At 40.5% G+C, this 15,303-nt stretch overlaps 1 protein-coding gene across 3 annotated transcripts in view; it reads right to left on the bottom strand.

The window, feature by feature from the left end:
- Positions 1-565: 565 nt before the first annotated feature.
- mus81 (mus81 structure-specific endonuclease subunit) overlaps positions 566-15,303 on the bottom strand; it is a 32,485-nt gene continuing 17,747 nt past the window's right edge. For 2 of the 3 annotated variants that reach the window (XM_076177590.1, XM_076177591.1), the window contains exons 7-14: positions 14,272-14,936; positions 13,612-13,777; positions 12,581-13,062; positions 10,316-10,578; positions 9,709-9,872; positions 9,035-9,173; positions 4,992-5,189; positions 566-3,507 (exon numbers count right to left, since the gene is read on the bottom strand). In XM_076177590.1, coding sequence (XP_076033705.1) covers positions 3,346-3,507; positions 4,992-5,189; positions 9,035-9,173; positions 9,709-9,872; positions 10,316-10,578; positions 12,581-13,062; positions 13,612-13,777; positions 14,272-14,936 — 2,239 coding nt within the window. In that variant the 3' untranslated portion in view covers positions 566-3,345. The remainder of the gene's footprint in view (positions 3,508-4,991; positions 5,190-9,034; positions 9,174-9,708; positions 9,873-10,315; positions 10,579-12,580; positions 13,063-13,611; positions 13,778-14,271; positions 14,937-15,303) is intronic. The other variant, XR_012965941.1, reaches the window with a different exon arrangement.

The raw sequence follows: 15,303 nt of genomic DNA, 5'->3' as shown, positions 1-15,303 counted from the left end.
GTCCACAAACAACAGCTGACTCACCTCACACTTTTCTCCATTTTCCTTAACCATCTCCAATCTCTGACCCACTACCCTTGCATTCACCTCTCGCACCACCCCATCCATGTATAAGTTGAACAGCCAGGGTGACATAACGCATCCCTGACGAAGTCCCACCTTTACCTCAAACCACTCACTCTCTCCATTTCTAATCCTGACACAAGCTCTACTACTCTCATAAACTCTTGACAGCTACGAGAAGCTTTCCTCCTATTCCATATATCCGCATAACCTCCCACAGTGCCTTTCTGTCTACCCTATCGTAAGCCTTTTCCAGATCCATAAAGGCCCAGAAAACATCCATCCCCTTTCCTATAGCTTTCTCACATATCTGTCTTACCACAAAAATCTGATCTACACAACCTCTACCAGTCCTAAATCCACACTGTTCCTCACCAATTACTCCCTCTGTTCCTCTCCTAATCCTCTCAATCAAGATCCTCCCATAAGCCTTCCCGACTACACTTAACCCCTTCCATACGGTGCCGCACACGTAGGCGTCATGGGGAGCGAGTGTATTCGCGAGGCTGCCATATCGTCGTCTTGATTATATTTATTGTAGTCGCTCCTCCATAATGACATTCTTTCTAATTCTTTTGTAATCGCATTTTCTATGGTTATCAAAATTCACGGGTGAAGAGAGAACGATCGATATAAGCGGTGACTATATTTTATGATGCGAGTATTATTACGACACGTCGTACGGCTGGCATTGGCTGCTGCCACCGAGATCTAAGTCCATGACGCCTACGTGTGCGGCACCGTATGGAAGGGGTTAACAAGCTAATCCCTCTGAAACTACTACATTCACACTTGTCTCCCTTTCCCTTGTAAAGTGGAACTATACAAGCACTCCTCCAGTCCTCTGGCACTCTACCTTCTCTCCAGCAAACATTAAATAACCTCACCAACCAGTCCACCATCACTATACCTCCATTTTTAAGACATTCTGCATGGCATCCATCCATACCAGGTGCCTTACCTGCTTTCATCATCTTAACTGCTGCCTTCACTTCATCCTTCCTTATTTCTCCTCCATTTCCCTCACTCATCACTCATTTTCTTAGCATTTCCCACTGCAGCTCTCTTTCCCTCCCTACCCTCCTTCACATTAAGCAACTCCCTAAAACATTCTGCCCATCTTCCCCTTACTGCCTTCTCCTCCATTATCATCTCTCCATCTGCACCTTTTACCTTTTCTTCTCTACTTGATTCGCCTCCTCTTCCTCTCTTAATTTCTTTCCAAAACATCTTTTTATTACTTTCAAAATTTTCTGTCATACTCTTACCCCATTTTACATCTGCTCTCCTCTTTGCCTCCTTTACCTTTTTCTTTACTTCTCTTTTCTTTTCCCTGTACGTCTCATATGACTCGAGGGTTTACTGTAATGAAATGAACTGGAACATCTGTGATTGACCTTTGACAAAATTATTCATGACTCTGCAAGGACAGTGTCCACAGAACTTGGCCCCAAGAGTCTTACACTTGTCAGCTGTTGATTATTGATAGACACTGCACAAGACACAAAAAAAGGTGAACAATAGAAGATGCACCTCTATCCAGGTTCAGTGCTACTAAGGCACATTTGGCTTTCAAAATACGGTCTTAAAACTGAGGCACTGAAAGTGATTGTAATGTCTAGAGCAGCATTTCTCAACCAGGGTTCCCCGGAACCCTAAGGTTCTGCAAAAGGTTATTGTAATAATGAAAGATAGACATCATCCTACCTATTATTACAATGAAAATAAAATGAGAAAGATATGGTACATGTTTTTTTTTTCTTTCTTTTTTTTTTTGTGCAGGGGTTCCTTGAGACATGCAATTTATTTTAAAGGTTACGCAAGGATAAAAGGTTGAAAAACGCTGCGCTAGAGAATAGTGGTCAGTGCCACATATATCTCTATAACATGCATACATATACCAATGGCTTTTTCCCCCTTACAAGGCAGTTAGCCAAAAAACAAAGGCATAAAATCCACTCCCACCTATTCCATCCACATATCCTCCACTCATGGTGGATCTCTATAACACCTTACAGAATATATGTAAATCCTGACTACAAGATCTCTATAACACCTTACAGAATATATGTAAATCCTGACTGCAAGAGAAACGCATTGGAGACGGAACAATTGTCCCGGCCACACTGGCTTCTCTGGATAACTTTCTATTGTGAAATGTTCTACGATCAACCAGTAATTGCACGATGCCCACTTTTCCCATATCATACATATATACATACACCAAAGGCTTTTTCCCCCTACATGGGGGGTAGCCAAAAAGAGTCGTAAAAGGCGACAAAAAACGGGACGGGGATGGGATTAGGAGTCCTACTACCTGTAGCCCCGAAAGGGGACATTCCTAAAAAGAAAAGGCATAAGAGGGTCTGGGAGTTTTCTAACCAGTACCCTAAATGGAATGGGTGGGAGTGGTTTCTATGCCTTTTTCTTTTTGGCTACCCCTCCCCATATCACTCCGTATATTAATCCGCTGCCCAGGTCTTTCTTGCATAAGACCTGCAGCCTCTCTCCCTCCATATATTTAACTTATGATTAAATTATTGATATATGTATACTCTAAACCCACTGACAGATATAATATCAGAAGTGCAGGAGATCCGTATATTTCGACTACTACCTGTAGTCCTCTTCAGCAGATAGTTCAGACAGTAGTTGAAATATATGGATCTCCTGTACATCTGATATTACTTCTCTGATAGCGGGTTTAAAGTGTACATTTACAAATATGTTATAACATTACATTTTCGTACTGATAAATGTATTAGTCCATTTTGGTATATAAAAAGAATGATACAAAATTCTCTCTGTTAATGTATACAAGCTTAACTATGCACATTCAAATGCACTCATTAATGTATGCAGAATTAACTATGTACTTTCAAAAGCACCTACAGTGGATAGTCTGTAATGATTAAAAATTACATAGTTTTTGAGTTAGTATTTAGGTGAGTGCTTACTTTAAAATGTATCTATACAACACTTGTACTTGTTTAGGGGGAGAATGACTGAACGAGTACATACCTAAAAACTGAATGAGTACATACTTAAAAACTGATTTATATCACACTTGTACTTGATTAGAGATAGAGATAGAGAGAGAGAGAGAGCGAGAGCAAGAGAGCGAGAGAGAGTGTGTAATTGAATGAGTAAGTTTGGGTTTGCCATCCCAGAATTGATTGATTGATTAAAGGTTATCTGACGTCGTAACTGCTGAGGGCATAGATGCCGATGCCATCCCAGAAGAAAAATCATCAATCACTAAAATAAACTGATAACACTAAGCTACTGTACAGTACGCATGCTATATAGTTTGCAAACGGTGGAGCTAACGACCTGCCCAATTTTACGATTGGTCTTGGTACACTTGAGGTCGGCCAGAATCTGTTCACGGTTATTCTCGCTGCACGACTGAAGGGCCTTTTGCAAAGCTGCTGGAGTTCCGTACTGCAGAAAGAAACAGCTCATTAGGACAAGTTGACAAACATGTAATAATCTAACTTAGGGATCTACAACTTTCTCTGTTCCTTATCATTATATTTTTGTCTTTTAATTTTCCTGTTCCATCTAATGTTTCATGACAAAATCATAAATACATATACCAAAGGCTTTTTCCCCCTTACAAGGGAGGTAGCCAAAAAGAAAAAGGCATAAAAGGCATGACAAAATCATGCAACCAAAATTCCTAATGCATATGGCTCATTAGGACAAGTTAGTAAACATAATAATCTAACTTAGGATCTATAACTTTCTGTTCCTTATCATTATGGTTTTGTCTTTTAATTTTCCTGTTCCGTCTAATGTTTGACAACAATATCATGCAATAAAAATTCCTAATGCATATGGCTCATTAGGACATGCTGGCAAACAAGTAATAATCTAACTACGGGACCTAAAATTTCTCTGTTCCTTATCATTATGGTTTTCTCTTTTAATTTTCCTGTTCCGTCTAATGTTTGATGACAATATCATGCAATAAAAATTCCTAATGCGTATGCTCAATATCATGCAGTTATTCAGATTCCTTGTGTCACCTTGCATCCTACCACATCTATTTAACTTTCTGCTACAAAGTCCACTGTAAGGGGCACCGTCCTAGCCTTCCGATAGGGGAAGTTTGTGACATAAAACCAAATTATCATCATCAAATCACTAACAGGAATCTAAACACCAGGAGTTTCAAATTTTCACTATTTAACATTAACATGGATGAGACCAAGTACCTATTAGGCTTCATCTACTATGCACTGGAAGCCCTTTCCCCCTTCCAGGAGGGCGATAGAGTCCGAACATATGTCCACATCATAAACAAAATCTGACTCTCCTCTGCAGTTTTTATCACTTCCTTCCTGTATTAATGTTTACATAAAGAGAGAGGGGGGAGAGGAGAGAGAGAGAGAGAAGAGAGGGAGTAGAGAGAGGGGGAAGGGAGGGAGGAGAGAGAGATAGGAGAGAAAGATAGAGGAGAGAGAGAGAGAGTGAGGAAAGGAGGAAGGAGAGAAAGAGGAGAGGATGGAAAGAGAGTGTATCACAATCTAATTAATGTGATTTTTTTTTCTTTAAACTGTTCCTATCAATATTGTGTATCCCCTTCAATATACATCTCCAACATTTTCTCTCAGCTATAAAGCTTACACTAAGCAGTTCCATGTCCATTACTACCTATCATCCCAGAGCAAGCCCCCATGCAGCCACCCTTTCCATTTCAAACACCACTCCGCAGGATTGGTCGGGTTGTTCTAGCCACAAATTCTGTGGTAATGGACATGTAACTGCCGAGTGTAGGCCTTATGGTCTCTTGTAGTCTCCTTCATTATGTTCTTATGATTCCTATCTATTGACTTGTCTATTCTAGAAGCGAGATTCCTTAATGCCACTATATTTACGTTCTACTCAAAGGTCTTTACGTACTCGTTTAAATCGATCCTTACCTCATCGACGATCACCTTTGCCTTGACAGCGCTGAGGCCGTGCAGCTGCATAAGGTGCTTGGCAAACATCTCCCTCACGGTCAGCTGCCGATTCTTTACGGAAGAACTGTTCAGTTCTTCGAATGATACGAGTTTTGTGGTGCACCGCTTCATGTCCTCCGTCAAGTCGCTGTGTGCATAACACTCCAGTCTTTTGTTCTGTGGAAGTATGTAATCAATTTACTTTTGCTATAACAGCCCTGAAAAAAGTGTATGTTAATTATCGGAATATTTATGATTATTTAAAAGGTTCATTCCAGCTTCTGGTCAGCGAAAATCGTTAGCATATTTGTCGTAGAATGAAGAGGAACTGGAGGAACTGTAAGTGGAAGAACATACGATGCACAACTGTCAATAAAGACCCGTCTCTCTGTTGCCCTCTTGAATTCGACGACGTCTACGTATGCATTATGAACCGCAAATGGGGTATATGTGGATGACGGTATTGGCTTCCTGATTAAATTTATTTTGTAGTCTTAACTGAGTGAGCCCCGTTTTCTGTGAACAGATTTGATCGCATTTTCTGTGACATTATATCTATTCAGAGTGAAAGGGAACAAGTATGACAGCAGCAACTGTATTTTGTAATGTGCCTTTTTCTTTTTGGCTACCCCTCCATGTAAGGTGGAAAAAGCCTTTGGTATATGTATGTATGTATGTATGCCTTTGGTATATGCATGTACCCTTCAGGACAGAATCAATACTTTACAGCATAAATCTTTAGGCGAGACAAAACATACATACATATACATATACCAAGGCTTTTTCCCCCTTACAAGGGAGGTAGCCAAAAAGGACATGGCATAAAATCATTCCCACCCATTCCATCCCCGAAAACACTCCACACCCCTCCACCCTCCCTCCCATCTTAGCACCTCCTAGATGACGGGTCATCCCTGCACCCTGTCCAATGCCCTGGGTCAGAAGCAGTGTTGCAGGACAAAACATGCTGGGTATATTATTGTGTGCAAAGGGTTACAGTTGCATACATACACATACATATACCAAGGCTTTTCCCCCTTACAAGGGAGGTAGCCAAAAAGAAAAAGGCATAGAAACCACTCCCACCCATTCCATTTCCTATATATTCCACTCCCCTCCACCCTCCTCCCTCCCTCTTATCTTGGCACCTCCTGGATGATGGGTCATCCCTGCATCCTGTCCACTGCCCTGGGTCAGAAGCAGTTACATACAGTAACTAAAGTCCTTTTCCTCCTTATTTAGGAGGTGGCCAGCCAAACCATGTATCCACCATACACCCCTTTGCTTTCTGTTTTATCCAAGTTCTCTGTGGATGAAGGGCCATCCTTTACCCTCATCCACGGCTTGGGTTGGAAACAGTGCAACAAGACGCAATACAGGAGTAGGACAACTGTGTAACAAAAAATAAATAAATAAAAATGATACATACATACATATACCAAGGCTTTTTCCCCCTTCCAAGGGAGGTAGCCAAAAAGGGAAAGGCATAAAAACACTCCCACCCATTTCATCCCTGAATACACTCCACACCCCTCCCACCCTCCCTCTCATCTGAGCACCTCCTGGATGACGGGTCATCCCTGCACCCTGCCCACCGCCCTGGGTCAGAAGCAGTGTCGCAAGACACAGCACATCCACAGCAAGGCCGCTTCATTAAATCGGCGACCCCCCCTCTCCGTCCCCCCTTGCATATAAGGAGAGGACAGGGAGAAATCCCTTTGGGCTGCGTCAAAATTTACTCACACATACTACCCCACCCCCCCACCCATTCCTCCTCATGCAATCACAACATCATCCATATACAACCATTCTCCACTCACCTCTGTCTTCCGTCCTCTCCCTTCCTTCCTCAACAGACATTCCCCTCTTCCCCAAAGCCCCCTTCACCCCATCCATCTACCTCATCCTAGGACGTCCCCTCATGTTCACTCCCTCCACATCTGCCTTCCATACCTCTTTTACTAGTCTTTCTTCACTCATTCTTTCCATGTGTCCAAACCATCCTAATATTCTTTCATCAACCCTATCTCCCAAATCCTTTTTCACCCCTGTTCTCCTCCTCACCTCCTCATTTCTCACTCTATCCAGCCTAGTAACCCCCACCATACTTCTCAGACACCTCATCTCAAACACATTCAAACTCCTTCTCTTTTCTTCTCTTATGTTCCACGTTTCTGCCCCATACAGTGCTGTTGGCACAATCACTCCTTCATACAGTCTCCTCTTCACATCCATTCCCAAATGTCTATTCCTCATTACACTCTTTAATCCACCAAGGCATTTACTCGCTTCTCTCAATCTACATTCTACCTCCACCTTCACTCTACCTTTTCCTGCTACACTTGCACCCAAGTATCTAAAACTATCCACTTCCTCCAGTCGCTCTCCCTTAATGTTCACTTCCAGTCTACTGCCACTTTCACCCCTTGTACATCTCATCACCTTACTTTTACCCACATTTATCTTTAGCTTTCTTCTATCACATACTCTCCCAAACTCTGCCACCAGCTTCCTCAATCCCTCCTCTGACCCTGCCACAAGCGCAGTGTCGTCCGCAAACAACAGCTGGCTCACCTCCCACTTTTCTCCATTTTCTTTAACCATCTCCAATCCCTGACCCACTACCCTAGCATTCACCTCTCGCACCACCCCATCCATGTATAAGTTGAACAGCCAGGGCGACATAACGCATCCTTGACGAAGTCCCACCTTTACTTCAAACCACTCACTCTCTCCATTTCTAATCCTGACACAAGCTCTACTACTCTCATAAAATAAAGAGATGGCAGTAAGGGGAAGATGGGCAGAATATTTTAGGGAGTTGCTAAATGTGAAGGAGGATAGAGAAGGAAAGATAGCTGCAGTGGGAAATGCGAAGAAAATGAGAGTGATGAGTGAGGAGAATGGAGGAGAAATAAGGAAGGATGAGGTGAAGGCAGTTGTAAAGATGATGAAAGCAGGTAAGGCACCTGGTCTGGATGGATGCCATGCAGAATGTCTGAAAAAGGGAGGTTCAGTGATGGTGGACTGGTTGGTGAGGTTATTTAATGTTTGCTGGAGAGGGGGTAGAGTGCCGGAGGACTGGAGAAGTGCCTGTATAGTTCCTCTTTACAAGGGAAAAGGGGACAAGTGTGAATGTAGTAGTTTCAGAGGGATTAGCCTGTTAAGTGTAGTAGGGAAGGCTTATGGGAGGATCTTAATTGAGAGGATTAGGAGAGGAACAGAAGGAGTAATTGGTGAGGAACAGTGTGGATTTAGGACAGGTAGAGGTTGTGTAGATCAGATCTTTGTGGTAAGACAGATATGTGAGAAAGCTATAGGAAAGGGGAAGGATGTTTTTTGGGCTTTTATGGATCTGGAAAAGGCTTATGATAGGGTAGACAGAAAGGCACTGTGGGAGGTTATGCAGATTTATGGGATAGGAGGAAAGCTTTTGGGAGCTGTCAAGAGTTTTTATGAGAATAAAAATGATAAAATAAGTAAATAGAAAAATAAATGAAAATGAAAAAATAATTAAATAAAATATATAAATAAAAAAAAGTATGTAAAAAAATAAATAGATAAATAAAAATGAAAAAGAATAAGTAAATAAAAAATAAATAAACAAAAAATCTAAGCAACACCTTACATTTAATCTTTCATGGACATCAATAAGCACAGGGAAGGAAAGTGCTGGCCGATTACCACTACATAGAGTACTCCTTATACGGTAATTCTTTATCTGGTAAATTCACAGTTACGGTATTTGGTAATTACTACCCTCGATTCTATTTACAGTAAGAAAAATTCACAGATATGGTATCCGCTCGTATTTTGGAGGTTAAATTAGATATTTTGAAGAGGAAAGAGCAGGGAGAAGGTACGTCTGCCATTAGTCGAAACTTGGGTTTGGTATACGGTAATTTCAATTTGCAGTAAGGTTTTCAGGAATGCATATGTACCGTATACCAAGGACTCACTGTACTACTACTACTACTACAACTATTATTACTACTACTACCACCACTCTTACTACTGCTTACCTGGTATCTGCTCTGCAAATACCGAGTCATGATCGTCAAATAAGCGGCAGATTCTCTTTGATCTACGGTACATTTGACGGCAAATCCATCCACAATTTGGGTGTTTACTATTGCCTGCTCACATGTGCTCTCTGGTAAACTGAAAATTTGATGTAATGTTTAATTTTTTAACAATCTATATTGCAATACATATCACCTAAAAACTAGGATGCTAATAGTATTGGATTTGAACAAATTAATTCACTAATTTTAAATAAAATTGATTGAACCACTGAAGAAGATCAAGAGGAAGAAGGGCAAGGGGAAGAAGAAGAAAAGAAAGAAGAGGCAGAAGAAGTGAGAAGAGGAAGAGGAGAAAGAAAAAGAAGAGGAGGAAGAAGAAGAAGAGGAAGAAGGAGAAGAGGAAGAAGAAGAAAATGAAAAAGAGGAAGAGGAAGAAGAAGAAGATTCAGAGGAAGAAGGAGAAGTGGAAAAAGAAGAAGAAGAAGAAGTGGAAAAAGGAGAAGAGGAGGAAGAAGTGGAAAAAGAAAAAGAAGGGGAGAAAGAAAAAGAAGAAAAAAAAAGAAAAAAAAAAAAGGTAACACTGCATTTGCACTAATCATTACATTTGCCGCTAACTTGTGTATGACAAACTGCAGCCATTATCCTATTTTTGTAAACACGGTGCCACCTACCTTGAATTCTGGGTGCCATATGCCTCCACAAGATAAATGGGACAAGACAATCCAGTCTGTTTTAAGCGAAATTTTTGTTCCTTAAATCGGCCGTCCCTTATACTAGATGCCAGGTCGTCCATTCTTTTTCTTTCAATTATGTATGGCAATACAAGTTCCTTGGCCTGCAATGAATTAGTTTTTAGTACATACATACATACATATACCAAGGCTTTTTCCCCCTTCCAAGGGAGGTAGCCACAAAAGGAAAGGCATAAAAACACTCCCACCCATTTCATCCCTAAATACACTCCACACCCCTCCCACCCTTCCTCTCATCTGAGCACCTCCTGGATGACGGGTCATCCCTGAACCCTGCCCACCGCCCTGGGTCAGAAGCAGTGTCGCAAGACACAGTACATCCACAGCAAGGCCGCTTCATTTAATCGGCGACCCCCTCTCCGTCCCCCTTTGTTTTTAGTAACAATAATAAAAAATGGTGCCTTGAATTTCATAATTTCATGCATATAGATGAATTTCTTGTTTTTTATAATGAAAAAAAAAAAAAAAAAAAAGAGGTCGTTGTTAATGTGCATTAAGGTCCTAAAGAACTTTAGTCCTGGCTCACTTTTGGTGCCTGCAGTCTTCCCGGAACTGGTGCGACCTTCTCGCGACAGACCCAGAGGAAGTCCCCAATGTGCAGCTTCCGGACGTCAAAATTAACTCCATTTTTCTTCAGCTCTGTTATGATAATATCCTTCGTGCCTTTCTTGTGCCCAGCAAATCCTCCTGTCGTCTCGGCATTGTCAACGCAGAGTATAACTTCGTATTGCCCCGGAGACAGTGCAAATTTTGGTTTTGTTAATTCTTGGGATTTAGCTTTCACGGGCTCTGAAAAGTTGAATAATAAATCAATCTAATCAATCAATCTGTTGTCCATGTTGTTGCATTAAGAAATACTTCAAGCTGAAGAGGTTAATTACTTCGGTACAATAATGCCTACATAGGCATCACAAGGCACGAGTGGGTACATGAGGATGCAGGCATCGGCATCTTCATTATACAGTGAGGCCTCTCATTATTGGACATTAATTAGCTGTGTTTTTGTTGTTGTTTAGTGCATGCAATCACTATGCCACCCAAAAACCACTCCAAATCAATGGATTATTCACATCAACGGACACCGTTACTCCCCTTTTAGTCCATTAATGAGACATTAATTATTGGACATTAATTAGCTGTGTTTTTGTTGTTGTTTAGTGCATGCAATCACTATGCCACCCAAAAACCCCTCCAAATCAATGGATTATTCACATCAACGGACACCGTTACTCCCCTTTTAGTCCATTAATGAGACATTAATTATTGGACATTAATTAGCTGTGTTTTTGTTGTTGTTACAAAGGCAAAGCATGCCGACAGGAGACCTTTTGATCCATATCTAGGTCGGATGCAAAAAAAAAAAAAAAAAAAAAAAAAAAAAAAAAAATCATATTAATAATAAATTAAAACTATAACAATGTAAATAACAATTAAAATACATAAATAAATGCATTGGTATAGTTGAATAACAAACAAACAGGTAAATAGTAAATGATAATAAATTGACATATAACTAATAATAAATGAAAATCAGACAGACAAATTATAACAAAACAAAAACAAATAATATAACATAAATTATAATAATTACAGCATCTTAGTGCATGCAATCACTATGCCACCCAAAAACCCCTCCAAATCAACGGATTATTCACATCAAGGGACACCGTTTACCCCCTTTTAGTCCGTTAATGAGAGGTCAATCTGTATATTTTTTTTGTAGCTGTATACGTGTCACCCCTGGATTCTGTGAACTGGTTTGATCACGTTTTCTATGTTTATTATCACTCAGAGTAAAAGAGAATGAGTAATATAGCAGTGACTTTATGCGAGTAGTGTGATGCATTGTACATATGGCAGCCGATGCTGCGCACATGAGAATTTGAGTCATACTGAAGTGGTTAATGAGGAAAGAAAATTTGAGAATTCTGGCTGTTTGTGGTGGTTGCATCTGGAGCCTTGCGACACTGCCTCTGACCCAGGGTAGTGGACAAAGGTGCAGGGATGACCTGTCATCCAGGAGGTGCTAAGATAAGAGGGAGGGTGGAGTGGAGTGGAGTGTATTTAGGGATGGAATGGGTGGAAATGATTTTATGTCTTTTTCTTTTTGGCTACCTCCCTTGTAAGGGGGAAAGAGCCTTGGTATATGTATATATTATCAATCAGAGTAAAAGAGAATGAGTAATACAGAAGTGACTTTATATTTTATAATGCGAGTAGTGTGATGCATTGTACACATGGCAGCCAATGCTGCGCAGCAGAATTTGACTCGTACTGAAGTGGTTAATGATGGAGGAATAGTTGAGAATCATGGCTGTTTGTGGTGGTTGCATCTGGTCCAGTTTGTGTCTGTGGCCAGGCCTATTCCTTGTTGCGTAATTGTCTTAGTGCTGGATGGTGACTTGAATACAAGCATGCCAGTGTTTTTTTGTTTTGTTTTCCCTTGGGGGGGATTTTTTTGTGGGGCTGCTGTTTGGGAGAAGTGGGTTTGATGGTGCAGTGAAAAAAATCATGTGTTTTGTTAAGTAAAATATGACAAAGGAGAAAGATTGTGTCACAAAAAGAAAAGAAATTTGGGGTGTAGTTTAAAAAGAATAAATAAATAAATAAAAACAAATGAAAGGAAAAAAGTAGAAGAAAGAGGAGAGGAAAGTCTTTCACACCGCAACAAGATGAAATAATTGCTGACAAAAAAAGTTTAAAAAGTCAATTAGACATAAAATAAGAATACAAATTCAGATCAATATGAGAAGTTAATCTAGTCAACAGCTAAATAACACACAGGACTTACCAGGAACCATATCAGATTTCGTCTTTGACAATGCCTGACCATCCTTTCTAATACTCTCTGATACCAGGGTTTCAAGTTTGCTTACACCTTTGCTGAATATATCGCCATTCATTAGACTGGATTTATTTTTACCAATACTTTGTACACTTGTTTTAATGTCCATTTCAGGAGACTCCATTTTTCTTTTAAACTTTGAAGGCACCAAGTCTTCAAGTTTGTTTACATCTTTACTGAATACATCACTATTCATTTGACCAGATTTCTTTTTACTAATACTTTGTACACTTGTTTTAATGTCCGTCTCAGGAGATTCCATCTTTCTTTTTAAATTTGGAAGTTTCTTCTGCTTATCGAGAGTGAATCCATTTTGATTTGGGGAATTCTGTGATTCTTTCGTTTTATGAGGTGTGTGCAAACCAGGACACATTTCCGGGGCGTAACTGTCCGCAAGGTAAGCATAAACATAACCAATTGGGGCAGATCTGGAAAAGAAAAAGAATATTCAAAGTCATTATGATTTTTCCCCCTTCAATCTCAACTTCTCAACTACTCTTAAGGGTGCTGTCACCTCAACCTCCGCCACAAGTAGTGACGCTCCAACCCGCTCAGCCAGTGGATAATATTGGCAAAGGTTATACCATACATATATCAAAGGCTTTTTCCCCCTTACAAGGGAGGTAGCCAAACAACAAAGGCATAGAAACCACTCCCACCCATTCCATCACCTACATACTCCATCTCCCTCTACCCTCTTCCCTCCCTCTTATCTTGGTACCAAAAGGTTATACTAATAAACATTATTTGTTGATTTAGTTTAATATGATGAATTTTCCCCCATCAGGAGGCTTGGGTGGTGCCCCTTACAGAGGATTCTGTAGCACAGAATTTAATGAACCATGCCCTTGGTCCAACTCGCTGGCAGCAGAATTCAAAGTGCCATCACCCTGACCTCCGCCACAAGCAGTGACGCTCTAATCCGCTCACCCAGCAAGCATCAAACATTATTTAATAAACGTTATCTGTGTCTTTACCTTGTGTAGTCTGCGTGATACTCAACACCACTTCTTTCGAGGTCAGTCAGCCGACATTTAATCAGAAAACCCAAAAATCCGTCGTCTTCCACCGATGCCAAGGCTTTGTCCTTTAAAGGTGTCTCAATATCCCTCCCGTCAACATAGCTGAAGACAAATTTTGAACCTGGAAAAAAAAAAATAATAAAATAAAATAAAATAAATAAATAATGATATGGTTTAACATCACACACTCCCCCCTATCAGGAGGCTAGGATGGTGCCCCTCACAGAGGTCTCATTATTATTATTCTATTTTATTTATTTATTTTTTTAAATAATAATAAAAATAAATAAATAAAAAATACAAAAGACCTTTTCCTTTTTTTAATGGAGTTGGCTAAGTCAAGACATACAACAACAATCAGACAGTCTAGGGAACAACATTAGAATGAAGGAGACTGCAAGAGACCATAAGGCCTACATTAGGCAGTTCCATGTCCATTACCACTTGTAATCCCCATCCATAAAGTTGTCTAAACATTTCTTAAAACAACCAATAGTTTCAGTGCTCACTAACTACATGGTTACTAAGTCAATATATCTATATATCTATATATTATTATTATTTTTTTTATTATTATTATTAATTTCTTTTTAAGAGAAACATGTGGCAATTTACCTTTTGTGGCTTCTGTTGGTGAACCTTCATCACACGAAGGAGGATTGCGAAGAGGCGACGACTTTTGAGGTTCTGTATCACACTGAGGTGGAGGGGAAGAATCAAAACGTAACGGACTATGAATCAAGGGCAAAAGTGGTGACGTAGGTGAAGATGGAGACAGAGGTGAGGGAGGCGGCAAGGGTGACGGCGACCGACTATGGGGCGGAGAATTGCTATCGAGAGTAAAACACTGAGGCGAAGACGGCATACGAGGTTTGCACGGTGACGGAGAATTCCAAGGCGAAAGGCACAAAGGAGACGGGGGATCCCATGGGGGCGATTCAACCTCCGGTTGCACTGGCGAATGAACTGGAGAAAGACCGACCGAAGATGAAGGACGAGAGGGGGAAAAACGGCGGGGAGGGGATAAATCATGTGATGATGGGCTTCGGTTAACTGTTGGTTTTTTCTCTGTCAAGTCGAAGGGACTATTGCTTCTCGAGCTTACGAGCACCACCTCTTCGGGAGAATCGCTCCTTTTGCGCTGCCACAAGGAACTGGATGAGGACAGTGTCGACGAAGAACTTGGATTGGAAGGAGCGGAGGTAGGAACTGACTCAGAATTAACTTCAACACCGAGTAGTCTCTCGGCTAACTCCTTCCCTTCTTCTGTCAGACGGAACCTGTAAACATAACAATGTTATGGTTTTTTGTAATTCTGACCCTGTAGATCAACGTTTCTCAACCAGGTTCCACGGATCCCTAAGGTTCCGCAAAAGGTTATTGTAATGATGTAATATAGACGTCATCCTATCTAACCTATTATTACAATGAAAATAAAATGAGAAAGATATGGTATATATATATATATTTTTTTTTTTTACAGGGGTTCCTTGAGACATGCAATTTATTCTAAAGGTTATGGAAGGGTAAAAGGTTGAGAAACGCTGCTGTAGATACTTTCTCCCAAAGCACACCACCACTTTTTTTTTTTTTTTTTTTTTAATACAAGAATTCTTCCCCAATTTCATTTTTGGCCATCAAAGAATG

This window comes from Oratosquilla oratoria, chromosome 40, assembly GCF_046742065.1.
Source record: "Oratosquilla oratoria isolate Oo_2021 chromosome 40, ASM4674206v1, whole genome shotgun sequence".
Taxonomy (NCBI): domain Eukaryota; kingdom Metazoa; phylum Arthropoda; class Malacostraca; order Stomatopoda; family Squillidae; genus Oratosquilla; species Oratosquilla oratoria.
Note: the sequence above shows the minus strand (reverse complement) of the source record. Positions and strands in the feature narration are given on the sequence as shown.